At 34.4% G+C, this 15,116-nt stretch overlaps 2 protein-coding genes across 2 annotated transcripts; one reads left to right on the forward strand and one right to left on the reverse strand.

Annotated features, from left to right (window-relative positions):
- Positions 1–275: 275 nt before the first annotated feature.
- LOC136223540 (uncharacterized) lies at positions 276–4,831 on the forward strand. Its single transcript, XM_066011597.1, has 8 exons — positions 276–462; positions 1,038–1,216; positions 1,329–1,391; positions 1,650–1,716; positions 1,841–1,941; positions 2,627–2,671; positions 3,199–3,669; positions 4,384–4,831. Exons 2-8 carry the CDS (start codon positions 1,082–1,084, stop codon positions 4,552–4,554), a joined length of 1,053 nt encoding a protein of 350 aa, XP_065867669.1. The 5' UTR covers positions 276–462; positions 1,038–1,081; the 3' UTR covers positions 4,555–4,831.
- Positions 4,832–6,373: 1,542 nt separating this feature from the next.
- LOC136224878 (gamma-secretase subunit APH1-like) lies at positions 6,374–10,974 on the reverse strand. The gene is made up of 6 exons (XM_066013308.1): positions 10,761–10,974; positions 10,272–10,427; positions 9,565–9,650; positions 9,201–9,326; positions 8,816–8,943; positions 6,374–6,756 (listed from the first exon to the last, which is right to left on the reverse strand). The coding sequence occupies exons 1-6, from the start codon at positions 10,871–10,873 to the stop codon at positions 6,619–6,621; spliced, it is 747 nt and encodes a 248-aa protein (XP_065869380.1). The 5' UTR covers positions 10,874–10,974; the 3' UTR covers positions 6,374–6,618.
- Positions 10,975–15,116: the final 4,142 nt, after the last annotated feature.

The raw sequence follows: 15,116 nt of genomic DNA on the forward strand, positions 1-15,116 counted from the left end.
GTTAGACCAATGTTTTTTTAAAAAATAACCGAACCGATAACTGAATACTGAACAAGAAAAAATTTGACAACCGAACCAAATTAAAATATTAAAATAGCCAAATCAAATAAGAATTTCGGTTTGATAATCGGGTTTGATAATCGGTTTTTGGACTTTTTGTTCAAGTAGAACTACACTGCTGAGAGAGTGTCCAATGCCGTGATAAATGGAAAGACCGTAGGGTATTATAGTAATATAGAAAGATGAACTGTTTCTGAGTCGTGAATGAGAAGGTTCTTCGCGTATCCCTCTTGGGTTTGGTAGTAGACTCTGTTTAATTTATTGACTTCAAAATGAGAACGACGATCTCTTCTCTTAGATTACAGACTTTTCTTCGATCATATTTTCCTTTTCCACCTTATAATATTATTCGCTTCTTTTCTTGCAATTAAGCTTTCTATCTCCTTCTCCGTCTCCTTCTCGGTGAGTATCTTTCCTCTTTTTGTTTAGTTTGCAATGCATACAGTGGTGGTAATTTGGTAGGTATGTTGTTCATAATGATTGTAGATCTTCGTACGTTCTTAATTTTAAATGAGTGTAGAAGTTTTTCGGTTTATCGATTTAAATTAGCTGCGAATCCTCTCATTCATTGTCCTTTTGTCGTTAAATTTCGTTGTCAATTAATGTGATTGATTATGTATTTGTAAGGCGTCTATCATTTATCTTGTTGATGTTATATTGCTTTGCTGTATATATTTTACGGACGGTGTTTTTGTTGTTATTATTTTTTTTCCAAATGCTCAGTTCATAGTTCAAAATTGTAGAATATGTAATATTTATGCTTACTGTTTTGTTTGGAATTGCAGATTTCCTTCTTTTTAAAAATAAATAAATAGTATCCATTTTATTTTAATGTTGCTTCTCTCTCCACACACACACGTAATACACTTTCTTATTGGTTGGAATGATTGATGATCTGATTTCTATTTCTAAGAATACTTTTGCTGCTAATTCAGATTCCTTTCAACATTACTGATATGAAATATTGGTATTTATAGGTAGTGTTCTTTCCGAAGGATTGATTTCTAAGAGATAAAGTACAATGCGTGCACCATCCTTGCTTGCTCAGTGCTTACCTGGCTTGATGCCGCATGATCGGACAAGTCTCAGCATCTCCAGTGTTTCAGAGAGAGATGTGCACCTCCCTTCTCCAGCAGTTGAAATTCTCCCTTCAAAGGTAGGAAATTCATAATTTTATGTGTCTGTGCAATGGAGGTATAACCTAATATATATATTATATTAAGATTTACCCTTGAAGTTAATTCACATCCTTATATTACACCCCGCAGATGTTTCATCCTTATAAATATGCGGGAGAGAATGTCGAATTGCAAGGGATGAATGTGTTCAAGGTATGCAAGATACTATTCACGGTTTATTGCAATTGGTTTTCATTTGTGCAAAAGATTAAATTAACAGGAATTTGGTTCTTTGTTTCTTTCTAGAAGAATGTGTTATGTGGTTTATTTTTCATAAAGTCTTTGTTGTATAATTTCAAAACATTGCAATTGACAACTTGAGAAAATGTTTTTCTTACCCTGTCAGATACAATGCCACAACTTAATGTTCATGACTACTTACTTGCTTTACTCTTCCATTGACCTGTTCAGGGAAAAGTTAGTGTCGCTGATATTATTGGATTCGCTGGTTCTGAAATGATATCCTCAAAATCTGATGGTAAGTTTGTCAGGTGTTCAGTATATACTTGAAAATAAAAGTTTTAGTTCAGTGCAATTTAGGATTCAGAATTTAAATTACTGAATTGATTGTTGGTAACATTTAGGTTTTTCTGGTATTGTAGGATCGTTGAAGTCTTGGGACAGCTCCATTGATCTAGTAAATATACTCAAACATGATATCCGTGATGGACAATTGAGCTTTAGAGGCAAAAGGGTGCTTGAGGTAATTAAATTATTGAAAAATTTCCTCCAACTTTTCATATTTTCTTGCATGCATTTGAGAGAGGCATGACACTAAACTGAAGTCACAGGACATTGGTTATTATGATGAACAATGTGTGGGCATGCTATTTAAACTTGGGGTTTCATAATTGTTTTAACTGTTTGGACAGATGGTAACAACAATTAATGGATATTAGAATTGTTTTGTGGTGCTATACAAGAAGTATTGGCTTGCCTTTTGCATATTAAACTTGATCAAAATTAAATAATTTATTCTCTATGGTAATGGTGAAAGGACTTCTTTTAGACTTATTCCTTTCATGTTATTATGGATGGAAAGATTTTTTTTTGGCATTGTTGGTTAAGAAGTTATGTATTGATTTAGTTCTCTAGATTCAACTATAAAAATGACTGTTTCTGATGTGTTCAGAAAAGTTGTGTCCTAAAGATAAATACCAATAAACTATTTGTGAGTGACCCTGAATAGTTCTCCTCACTAGCTTTTCTAGTTAACCTTGTTCAACTATGAAGAAACTTTACTATCTACCCTTTATTTTGGTGATGTAGGAGCTGTTACCTTTCCTTTATTTTTGATATTATGCTGATGTGGATAGTCTTTTTTATCATTTGAAGGCTATTAACAAAATCAGCTGACGGTTGTTCTTTCTGCTTTTTTATTTTTGCAGCTTGGTTGTAGCTATGGTCTTCCAGGAATCTTTGCTTGCCTGAAGGTAAATTCTGTTGACCATAGTCCTAAATTCTTTCTGAATTATGTTAATTATGATGGTATTTCAAAATATTGTTAATACAACAAGGTTTCTCACCAAATTTTAGCCCACTAAATTGCACTTAGCTATGTTTTTCAGAATATTTAGTGCCCCTCTGTTCATGATTTTAATGTTATGAGGAAGCAATTAGTAATTAGGTTGTGGCCTCCACCGTGAAGCTTGTATTCAATACTAAGTACTGCTATGTGTAAAACCACTTGTTTCTCTAAGTTCCTCTCTATTTATGAAGCAATATTTATGAAATAAATAGCTGGCAAGGTTCAGAGATTCTTGCACAATAGAAAATACAACAAGCATCATGTTCCCATCTTTACAGTCACAAGAAATTGAGTAGATCAGGAGGTTTCAACAATAATTTGTCTGATTTAAGTTATTTTTTTAATGATATTAGCTCTCTTTTGTGCTCTTGTAATAAATCATGAAAGTTAAGATGTTTTGTGACACCTTCCTTGATGTTGTGTCAATTGCAGGGGGCTTGCACAGTGCACTTCCAAGACCTGAATGCAGAATCCATAAGGTGCATGACTATACCAAATGTCCTTGCTAATCTTGAGCAAGCTCGGGACAGGCAGAGCCGACAGCCAGAGAGCCCTCTTACTCCATCAAGACAAACCCTGTCGCCATCAGTTCGCTTCTATGCTGGGGACTGGGAAGAACTTCCAACTGTCCTATCTGTCGTGAGGAAAGATGGCTTTGAAATGACAACAGCGACAAGCCTGAGCTTCTCTGAGGAGGATTTCATGGATGGATGTAGTAGCCAAGATGGTAGCACTGTAGGGGTGGAAACTTCCTCAAGGAGATCAAGAAAGCTTTCAGGTAGCCGGGCCTGGGAGAGGGCTAGTGAGACTGATAATGGAGAAGGCGGATATGATGTTATTCTGATGACGGATATCCCATACTCTGTCACCAATTTAAAGAAGCTCTATGCTCTCATTAAAAAGGTCAGTTGCTCTATTTCTTGGTGTACTTAATTCGTCCTTTTCAGCGATCTAATTAGCAAAGGTGATGACATGGAACAAGATACAGAGTTAGAGAATTTAGTGGAGAAGATAGGCAATTGCACAAGTCTAGGGAAGGATTGGCTTAGAATTTGAACATTTTGAGGCAATCTGTCAAAAATTTGTGAATCAGTAAATATACAGGTTAATTTAAGTTGCCACAATAGCAGCTGAATGCTAGCAATGATAGATGAACAAGTATAAATAATAAGTTCTTACATTTGATAAACGGCAGTGATGGTAGAATACTGATAAATGCAGGAATTGAAGCTAGCTTGTCCATGCGATTAGGCGCTTGTGATTACCAATAATTTCCCTTTTCATAACCTTCTCTATCTGGTTGAGTTAACTATAAAGTCAATCATTAGATTTGATGTTTATATCTTGATTAATTGTATGAATCCAATTCATACCTGTTATTGGTAGCTAGCTACATTATGATGGTTCATGTTAGCCGACCCCGAATCATTTCGGGACTAAGGCTTTGTTGTTGTTGTTGTTTGTTGTATTCTAGTATCGAAATTTTACACCTGATTCCTATGGATAAATAACTGAACAAAAGTGTTGCTTCTGTGAAATCTGGATTACACACACAAATAAGTATCTGTTTGATACGGTTTTATTTTTAACTTCATTTCTCTACTTTTGAATAAGCAGTGTTTGCGGCCACCATATGGAGTGGTATACATGGCAACAAAGAGAAATTATGTGGGCTTTAATAATGGAGTTCGGCACCTGAGATCTCTGGTAGATGAAGAGGGCATTTTTGGGGCTCGTTTAGTGAAGGAACTGACTGACAGAGATATTTGGAAGTTTTTTCTCAAGTGAACATAAAGTTGAGCTCAACAAAAGTAGCAACTGATCATAGTTTTTCACATTCTATCTACTTCAAATACTACTTGTGCATATTACGGATCACATTTTTTATGTTTCATAATAATGAAATCAGAATACAAATAGTTAAGCTCATGCTCATCTAATTTTGTTCGTTGGTCCATGTAATTTGTTCTTTCTATTCTTTATTAGAATTCTTTTAATATTTGAGTTGTAAATCAGAATATTCAGTAAATAAGATTCAGATTGAATATCAGTTGTTATTATATTATTTTGTTTGACTTTAAATTTTAGTTTCACTTTCACTCCTTGAATGGGTTGTTCAAATTGGTGATATCTGTGAAGTGCTATGAAGCAGGGACTCTTTCCCGGGGTCGCTGTGGCCATGTCGGACTCACCGGACTCGGGGACTCGGCGGGACACGGCGGTGACATGGGACACAGATGGGACATGGCAGGGACACGGATGAGACTCGGCAGTGACACGGTAGGGACTCGGTGGGACACGGCGGGGACTCGGCTAATGGTGAAAATATGTAAAACTTTAGGGTTTTTTTTTTAAAATCTTTTAAAACCTATGGTTCAATTACAAAATTTGACAAAAAAAAAAAAAAACCTAAACTACATTTAATTCTCGCATGTGTATCGCGATTATAAACACTTAGAGCTTCATTCTCTTCCTTCTTCGATTTGTTTTCTGATTTAGCAAGTTTTTTTATATATTTTATATCTAATATATATAATTAATTATATAGAATTTGCCGTGTCCCGCCGCACCCGTGTCTCATATTTTCTAAAAATGCCGCTTGCTGTGTCCGCACCCGAGTCTGTGCTTCATAGGTGAAGTGTGAATTACTCAAATGAGAGGTGAGATCCTCTATTTTTTTAATTATTTATGTAGGATTACAGGAAATGATCAGCTACTTACAAGTCTGCTACAAAACCAATTGATAGTTTATCAAAAATAAATTACATCCATGGTCCCTCGATTTTGGCTTTATTTTTATGATGGTCTTTGAAATCCAAAACTGGACATTATGGCTTTTGATTTTTCACATTACTAATATAATGACTCTTTTACAGTTAATAAAGTCAAAATTACCGATAATGATTCATTTAAAAAAGTCCAAGAATTAAATTAATTTAGAACTACAACTCCTGTAAAATCACAATTTTTAATTTTCTAAATCATTATTTTTGGAATCTCTCTAAACAATTATTTTTTACTTCCTAATCAAATAACAAACAAGTTATAATTTATAAAATGTTTGCTTATGCACTTATTACAGTTGTATTCGAATCATTAAATTTATATTAGGAATTAGGCTTAATACATTCTCCAATTCCTCCAAAAACTACAACCGATCCCTGTACTTTTTGAACAACTTGAAGGAGCTAGGAATGTAGTAGACCTAAGAATTATTTATTTTGAAAAATATTATATTTTACTTTTAAATAATTAAGCATTAGTTTTACAGTAAATTTGTTTTAAATGAAAGTCTTTTTTTAAACGAAAAAATAGCATTAACAAACAATAGTTGAAATTACAGATTAACTGATAAAAGTAAAAAATTACTAACATATTTTAATACTTAGGTTGATTTAACTGATAATCCTTCCAAAAGAGCTATCAACAGCTCTTTTCTAAATCTTAACCGAAATTCTTTATGTTTACCGTTTGAAATAAAACAACAGCAGCTCTATGCTCCATCAGAATTTTTCCTTGCAGAAAAAGTATAATCACTATGTTAAGTAGAATCAAGTTTACACAGTTCATATGCAGCTTAATTACATCGTGAGAAGCATCCATATGATTGATTTCAAACTGAATCATATATAAAGATTTGCCCTGCAAAACATCATCTTTCAATGAGACTCTAAATCTTATATGCATCTAATTTGATAATAATACTACAGATAAATTGACCTGCTAGGATGCAACAGAAACAAGTTTTTTCTTTCATTTCCAGTTTTTCTTTACGCCATTCACAAATCTCCACAGGCGTAATAGATACAATTTCCCTCTGGGGAAAGGACATGCTTTACAAAACTCAACTTACTATGAAATACTTTCTGTTCTATTTTCTGTTAATCTCCTCAATGTCATTTTCGCGCAATGCATTAATGTTAAGATTGCCACAAGGTAGAGAAGAGGAATCCCAACAACACATCCCCCAGATGCTAAATTCACCAGCGTCTATATAAGAACGAGAACAAGTCAGAGCAATTTAAAACAGAAACTGCAAATAACATCATCATCAATGAGTTCTTGAAGCAAGAGAGAAGGTTGATATACAAACAATATGCAGAAAATTAAGAATTCGAATAGAGAAGTGCATACAGGACAATTTACCCACGAATCATACACTTGCATTATTGGCTTTGGTGGGGCTAATCCAAGATTATTAGTACGATAATCGACCTCAGTTAAGGAGAGCTGTGCTTGCCAAGAACTTCTTAGCTTGAGACCATTTGTTTCAGATTCTAAATGCCTGAATGAGCTAAAACAACACACTGATTTCCATTTCTCGAATAAACACTACGCTGCTACTGGAGGTACAGATGTTCCTTGCTACAACTTATTTACCTACTCTCTTCGTCCCATGAGTCTAGAGGCAAATTCAACTTATTGATGTCCCATCAAATAAGTACAACCCCGTTTTTATTTTCTTAATTTATGTTTATATTTGTAGGACGGAGGGAATATTATATTCACATCAACACCCCAGAATTCAGACAACTAAAGAGTTCTTCTATTCATTTTTGGTGAACAGAAGTTCAGGTACCAATAGGTCAACCCAGTCCTAAGGCCGGGTAAACCATTGACTTTGGTGAGGTATCACAGTAAAATTTACAGATCGCCTATTAAATGGAATTCATTTTTGACAGAATGGGGGTTCGAACCCCAAACTTGAAAACGAGCATTTCTACTAGTTACCCCTTGAGTTGAGACAGCTCTCGTTGGCTGACAAATAAATCAAAGAGTTGATTCTTGGACAATATATCAAGAAGAATGAAGAAGATAATTATTTTCACAAGCAATTGTACACTAACTGTCGGTACATAGTGATCTGAGGTATCAAGGTATATAACTAAATTAAGGTGTGCAAGGTATAAAGGCTTTGATTCTTCTAAATTCTGAGAGGATAAATAAGCAACTGAATTCTTAAAAATTGACTTCAAAATAATTTTTCCCTTTTTTCAACACAAAAAAATTAAATAATATTTGATCTCGAACACTTGGATGATGATCTAGATATTATGTTGGGAATATTTAAATAAATTGGGAGTTGAAAAATCTGAAGTAATACTAAGAGAAACCTATAAAAACCTGCTTTGAAATCTTCAATTTGACCTCCTTAACTTACATTATGTCCTCTGGAGGAATTGGGATCCCATTGGCTTGGTTCAGATTCAACTTCGGGGTCACCCCTACCTCTATTCAAATTGCAATTCATGGAATTGGCCAATGTTTCAATTCCAAGCTATTTTCCAATTCTGAATCGGACACAGAACAAGGCTAGGAATTTCCATCTTACCCCGAGTTGATAATTCTAATGAAGATTCTCAAATCATCTATGTACTTCAGCATTCTATTATGTTGAGACTTTGACATGATTTGAGAGTTAAAGAATCAATGTATTATCATTTTCTTTCACAAGAGTTAACAGAACAAATTTAAAATACCCTATTAAGAACTGGAACTGACCCCCTTAAGGGGTGTCTTCTGGTCCAGATCTGGACTAGAATCACCTCTAGATTGTTTTGCTCATGGAAAGATTTACCACAAAAAGGTAAATATCTTCAACAATTCCACAAAATAAGAAATATTACTATTTCACACCATAAATTGATAAATAGCTGTCAATAATAGTCATAGGAAATGATTCTGATTATCAATCATATCGTCTTATAAATTATAATTAGGTAAAAAAGCATTGATTAAATGAGCTTTGAGATTTTAAGGTCTTCCGGTTCCACATGATTTCCTATCGGCTTAATGAAGCTTTGGAAGATCTAACTATAAAAAGCAATGACATTCCAGCAGCAATTCCAGTGATGCAAACCTTCTAAATTTTAGGTCTGCTGCAGCCAATATCATGAACATCTATCAACATGTGTTCTAAGTTATTACCGTTATAGAATTCATTCATTTCAATTTCTAACTTCCAAGGTAATTACTGGATATAAAAAGCAAAATTTAATATTAAATAGCATAAAAATATAGAGAAAAAGAGTGAGCCTTTTGTTTGTACCAGCAATGCTGCAAGAAGATGAACTGCGGGGACAAAATATTGGTCCACTTTGTTCCCTTCCGCATACCCATTGAATGCAATGACCATTGAGAAAGTGTGGATTGTTACAAATGCAAGAGCAATAATAGCTGCAATCCAATGACAAAAACTTAGCGCAATGCAACTTTTTAAGTAACTACAAACTACCAAAAAAAAAAAGATCTAATCACTAAGACAAGTCTGCACCGATAACTGTTTAACTGTTGCTAAGAAAGTTAGGTTACAAAAATGAATCAATAAATCAGTACATTTGTTGGGTGACAAATATACTTTCTTTCATCAATTTCATTGAATCATTATCATGAAAATAAAGTAAAATGTTAAAAACATAAAATGAAAAGCTTACCAGAAACAAGAAAAAATGGCATCTGAGAACAACTATCTATGAAGAATGTTGCTGGGCCAAATGCTGGTGTTAAGAGGCTAAGACAAAAGAACACAGCATGTGCCACACCATGACCTAATCCACCAGCTGCATAATTCCATTTAAGTGACAATAACTTACACATTGAATTATCAAGAAAATAAGCAGATATATCACTCTAAGAAAAATAGTGGGTTTTATGTGCAGGAAACTATAGAAGTACTGCATGCATTATCGTCTTTACAAGTTGAGGAGAAGAATTTAGAGTTTTCCTAAATGCAAACGAAACTTGTAGGCCTAGTAAGTGGCAAATGGAGGAAGAACTTGAAAGCTCATGAAAGCTTACCCAACGCAATTAGCATCTTATCTGTAACAAATAAGCGGGGTTTGGAGACCCTGTCTGCAAAAGCATCCAATATATCTTCCAGCCGCCTGCACAAGTTCACAACAATAAGATGGTACAAAAGGCAATTCTAGACATCAGTTGCATTTTATTTGTCCATACATGAGAAAGCATTTCATGTAACACGATTGCAAAATAACTTTCTCGAAGGTAACACGCTTGGTATTTATACAGTGACAAAGGTCGCAAGAAAACGGAAAGCCAGCAGCATAAAACAGAAAAAGCACCAAAAATGATTTAAAATGCAGTAACCCTTCTCTCACTATGCACTTCTAGCCTGCAAAGCTTTAAATGGTAGGTTCCTTCTTCCCGTCACATTAATCCTTTTGACTATCACAGAATGATTAAATCAACAACTCTAAATTGTGAAAATCACTTGCAAAGTACAGTAACTTCACAATCCAATATGCCTTTCATACATTGTGAGCATTTAAGCCCATGGCTATGAATGAACGTTTGAACAAAAGCATAGCTTTGTGCAAGCGTTATTCATGAACATAACATACAGTTGATAAGCACATTCATCACAATCCATTAAAAAAATGCTTAGACCGTGTCAATCCAAACTAATGCTGTAATTTATGACTGCTTAATTGAGCCCAAGTTACATTTAGTGACAACAAAAACCAAGTAGAGGGATACAAACTTACTTGTAAACTTTCCAGAAAAAAACCCGAAGCCCTTCTTGGAAACTAACTGATGTTATTATAAGTAATGCATATGGCCACCACGCTGAGCTTTTCAGAGGAAGAAAGGCCCTCCATATTGCAGACAACACAATGAGACTCATAAGCCATAACAGTGCACTGCATAAATTGATTGCAGCATCCCATGAAAAGCCAGCATAAACAAATTAAAATCGAATTCATATGGGAAATTAGACAATGCCCATTTCAATTAAGCTATAGATAGACATAATCCATCATATGAAAAAGATAACTGACATGAGCTAAGTAGAAATGCATTCTTTAACATCTAAAAGTCAAATTACCCAAAAAAAAGAATGCAAAATGATAGAAATATTGATTTCATTCAAATTTTAGAAATTTTTCGTGACGTACTTTGAACTTAAACATTGAATAATGAAAGGGAAAGTGAAATTATAAGGGAAACCGGAAAAGGGTTAGTAGTATATGTACCTGGAGAGGACGGTGAGGATCAAGAAAGGCTTTTTGGAGATAACGGAGACGAAGAGTGAAAGTGACGGTCCTAATGCAAGCAAAGCGTACCCGATCCCTGCCGCTAAGGTCATCTTCTACCTTCAGACCTGAAACAGGGTGCTGATAGTAGTAAACGATAAATTCTCATCAATTTCTGTTTAGAGGGAGGGAAACGGAAGATCAATAGAGAAAATAGTTACTGGAATAAGTTCAATTTAGTCCTGAACTCATAATTTTGGTCAATTTAACCCAGAATAATATTTGTACTCATTATTATAGTGATTTCTTTTTTATCAATTTAATCTAATTGACCATTTATTATTATATACTCACTTTAGTCTAATATATTACTCATTTTCATATTTCACATATATCAACAATCAAATTAACAAACTTTGAGTGTGTGTTTTTTCCTCTGAAATAAAATACCATCAACTAAATAGAATCAGAATACAAGGCTTGAGCAATGAAATGATACTAACATCATTATTCGTTGAAGGACTAGCAAAAATGATATTAACATTATTAAACGAATGAATCAACCTATTACAATCATCAAGAACAATGTCGTAATAAAACCTGAAAGCAGGTTGATTAAGATCTAAAACCACCATCTCTGCATCGGTTTCAACAAGACAGTCGTCCATACCCTTTCTGTCGAGCCAACTTAGAGCTTCCCGAATTCCCATAGCTTCCCCTACACGAGACAAGCAATCACCCGCACAAGTTTGGAAAAAGCTCCACAAAACTTACCGTTGCAGTCCCGTAGCACCGCCCCTAAACCTAGCAGACCCGATCCCGAGATAATAGAGGCATCCACATTCAGTTTAAAGTGAGATGGATGAGGCTGTAACCAGAAAATCTCACCCCGAGCAGACCATGCCCCACCTGGAACAACCTGGACACAAACATTCATCCCCTTTAATTAAGCATCCCGCCACTCCTTCAACCTATTGCACGCTAAACGAAAACAAATATCTGCAGAATTCCTTGAATTATTCCAAATAGAATTGTTTCTATTCAACCACATATTCTACACAACCATAGCCCACAAACAACAATTCTCGGCGCTAAAATTCGCAAGAATGAATTCCAACAAATTTTTAAAGCAAAGAAAATCGTCACCAAACACTTTACCCAAACCAGACGCGTTCCAAACAGACTGAGCGCGCATGCAATCTCTAAACACATGTAAAATAGACTCAAAATCTAAATTACAGATAGCACAAACAGGATTGACAGACACACGTTTCTACATAAGCACAACATCTGTAGATAAAACATATCTACAAGCACGTGAAGCATATTACACACCTTAGGGGGAACTTTCAAGCTCCACATCTTCTTCCACATACTATTACCAACCAGTTGGGTCCCATTACATAACCATTTGTAAGCATTTTTCGCAGAAAAAGAATCATCATTCTCTAAACTCCAAAACCAAATGTCTTGAATGCAATTACTAGAAAGCGACAAACTAAGATAAGGTTTTGATCTTCCTCGTTAAAAATATCTCTTATGATTTCTTCATCCCATCTTCTACAGTTAACTTCAAAAAAAAAAGATGAAACTTTTGCATCTGCAATTTCTTGAGGAAGAATTATAGATGGTTTCCCTTTAATTCCACCAATCAACCAAGGATCATGACCGTTCCTAATATCTTCACCACTTTCAGCCCTTCTCCTACAACATTGAATCGGTAAATCTTTTGCTTGAAAGGTACTACTACAAACAAATCTTGGGTTCTTACCTTTAACTGCTTCCAAAAAACTACAATTTTTAAAGTATTTAGCCTTAAAAATGCACGAAACCAAAGAATTGGATTGAGTCACAAACCTCCATCCCTGCTAACCCAACATAGCTATATTAAATTCACGCAACCTTTTAAAGCCCAAGCCACCTATCTCTTTAACATCACAAAACTTATCCCAACTGAGTCATCTTATGTCTTTTCCTTTATTACACCACCAAAAGCCATTTAGCATATGCTCAATTTCTAGACAAAGATAGTTAGGAAGCAAGAAAACATTCATAGTGAAATTAAGAATAGCTTGCGCGGGAAAGGAGCTTGGAATGCCATGAATTAATACGGTTCCAAACGCGATCCTTTATGTATTGAAGAACCTCTATTTTACTGCGCCCTACCAAAGAGGGAAGACCGAGATATCTTCCTTGATTTTGAGTCTCCACCACACCAAGCACCCCACATACTGCACTTTTCTCATCATATTGTACATTCGGGCTAAACAAGATAGCTAACTTCTGATAATTTAAGGTTTGGCTTGAGGCAAGTTCATACTTCTGTAAAACCTCCTAGACAACTTCACATTCCTCTAAATTTTGTGCTGCTAAGTACTAGCTCAGTGAATAACAACACAAGAACTAATTCCACCATTATGCAACTTTTGTGCAGTTAAGTACTAGAATATCACTAAAGTATTCTTTTGCTAGGATGATGAAACATAAAGATAAAAGTTGTAGGAATCAGAGTGTTGTGTAATACCCTCTAAAATCATGTAAGACACGGTGAAATTAATTTTTCACTGGACCTCATATGTGAGTATGGACCGTATCGCCACCCAATTGGGTATATCAGTATCACGTAATTTTGGCAAGTAGTTCAGTACCTCACTCTCACTGGCTTTACGCCTTTAACTTAATAAAACCTCTCAGGTTCATAACGCGTTTTAGCTGTATTTACCCATTAACGAACAAAAGTTAATTAAGTTAATATGGATTTTCTAAGCACTTTTATTAGTTCACAAAAAAAAAAATTGCATTGAAACACTGTTAAAACGTAAAAGATATATGGAAGTAAACTTCTGCATTCTTGCTCATGGCTGATGAAACGGAAAGATATTTTATGACTCTACTAAGATTAGCATTTGGATTTTAGAAATCTATTATGCATTGCTTTTTTGCTCGCTGATTTGACAGGCTAATTTGTCCGTGCATATTCGTTCTCATGATTTTGTAACCCTCAATATATAATCTAAATTTATATGGTTGCTTTTCCTAAAAATTTTGGAATATTAGAAACATAAGGTTGATATTGTAGGCTTATTTCCATCTTGCAGGTCACAGATGTACCTTAATGGAGTTTAAAAGGAGAGGATGCCGAACTTTTTTTATTATCAAAGAACTGCCCTTTCATTTGTTTACATCATGCTTAACTTTTTTCCTTAATTTCGTTTCCTTTCATTCTCTTATAAATAGCAAGCTTAACATGTTGGTAACCATCAAATTATAGTTTAGATTAGTATTTAGAACCATATTTTTGTGTTTTGGCAACATGAAAAAAATATTCCAACCACTCCATGGTACAATTTGCTAACTACTAAATGGTACAATTTGTTAAGAACTATATTGTATTTGTACAGAAAATTATATACTCAATTGAGTTTTAATAAGATTGCCTCTAGTTGTAATTGGCACCTATAGATTGAGCAATTTCAGAATATAATAAAAAAAAAAAAGTTGTTGTTTGATTATTAGGATTTCAGTTTAGTTTTATTTATATAGTGGCAATGAGCACCAAGTCAATATATCATGATTTCGTTGCTTATTTATTTGAGTTTCAAATATTTTATTTGTTACAAATATAGTTTTTTTTTTTTAATCAAAGAGTTACAAATAGAGTTATTATCAAAGTCCTTTTGTGATGAATTACAAATGATGGTTAGATTCTGGTGGAATCATGATTCTGTATATAAACGCATTCATTGGGTGAATTGGGATAAATTATGTTATCCTAAAGAGAAGGGTGGTTTGGGTTTTCGAAATATGTATGCTTTAAATCTTGCTCTTTTAGCTAAGGAAGTTTGGAGGTTAGTTGAATTTGGATTCTGTGCTAGTCATGTTTGGATGAGTTTAATAAAAGCGTTATTATTGATGGTAGTTGCTGGAGAGTGGGAAATGGTAGGACAATTGATTTGATGACTGCAAAGTGGATTCCTGATGTGCCGTGTAATAGACCGTTGTATGTTTTGAATCCAACTCCAACAAATTTTGTTTCATGTCTGATAGATTTTGATAATTTTTATTAGAAAAGAGAATTGGTTTATTTTTGTTTTTCATCAGATGTTGCAGATGCAATTTTGAAAATTCCTTTAAGTTAAAGGATTTCTACGGATTCTTTATTTTGGGTACATTTTAAAAATAGAGAATATTTAGTGAAATCTGGGTATATAGTTGCTTTTGATGCGTTAAGAGTCTTATCAAGGGTTGCGACTTCATCTATGGGTCCTGATTTGTTGGGGGAATTTATGGAAGATTAATTCTCCTTCAAAATTCATTCATACTGTATGGAATGCTGTACATCATGTGTTGCCGTGT

The sequence above is a fragment of the Euphorbia lathyris genome, chromosome 3 (assembly GCF_963576675.1).
Source record: "Euphorbia lathyris chromosome 3, ddEupLath1.1, whole genome shotgun sequence".
In the NCBI taxonomy this organism is placed as follows: domain Eukaryota; kingdom Viridiplantae; phylum Streptophyta; class Magnoliopsida; order Malpighiales; family Euphorbiaceae; genus Euphorbia; species Euphorbia lathyris.

What these genes read in the sequence shown, in the direction of transcription:
- LOC136224878 (XM_066013308.1), bottom strand. Translation starts at nt 10,873, where the DNA reads ATGACCTTAGCGGCAGGGATCGGGTACGCTTTGCTTGCATTAGGACCG. An exon ending in TAAGATGCTAATTGCGTTGG is followed by an intron (nt 9,327 to 9,564) that starts GTAAGCTTTCAT and finishes GGAATTATGCAG; the next exon opens with CTGGTGGATTAGGTCATGGT. An exon ending in ATCTTCTTGCAGCATTGCTG is followed by an intron (nt 6,757 to 8,815) that starts GTACAAACAAAA and finishes GTTCTTATATAG; the next exon opens with ACGCTGGTGAATTTAGCATC.
- LOC136223540 (XM_066011597.1), top strand. Translation starts at nt 1,082, where the DNA reads ATGCGTGCACCATCCTTGCTTGCTCAGTGCTTACCTGGCTTGATGCCG. An exon ending in GAGGCAAAAGGGTGCTTGAG is followed by an intron (nt 1,942 to 2,626) that starts GTAATTAAATTA and finishes TTATTTTTGCAG; the next exon opens with CTTGGTTGTAGCTATGGTCT. An exon ending in GAATCTTTGCTTGCCTGAAG is followed by an intron (nt 2,672 to 3,198) that starts GTAAATTCTGTT and finishes TGTCAATTGCAG; the next exon opens with GGGGCTTGCACAGTGCACTT.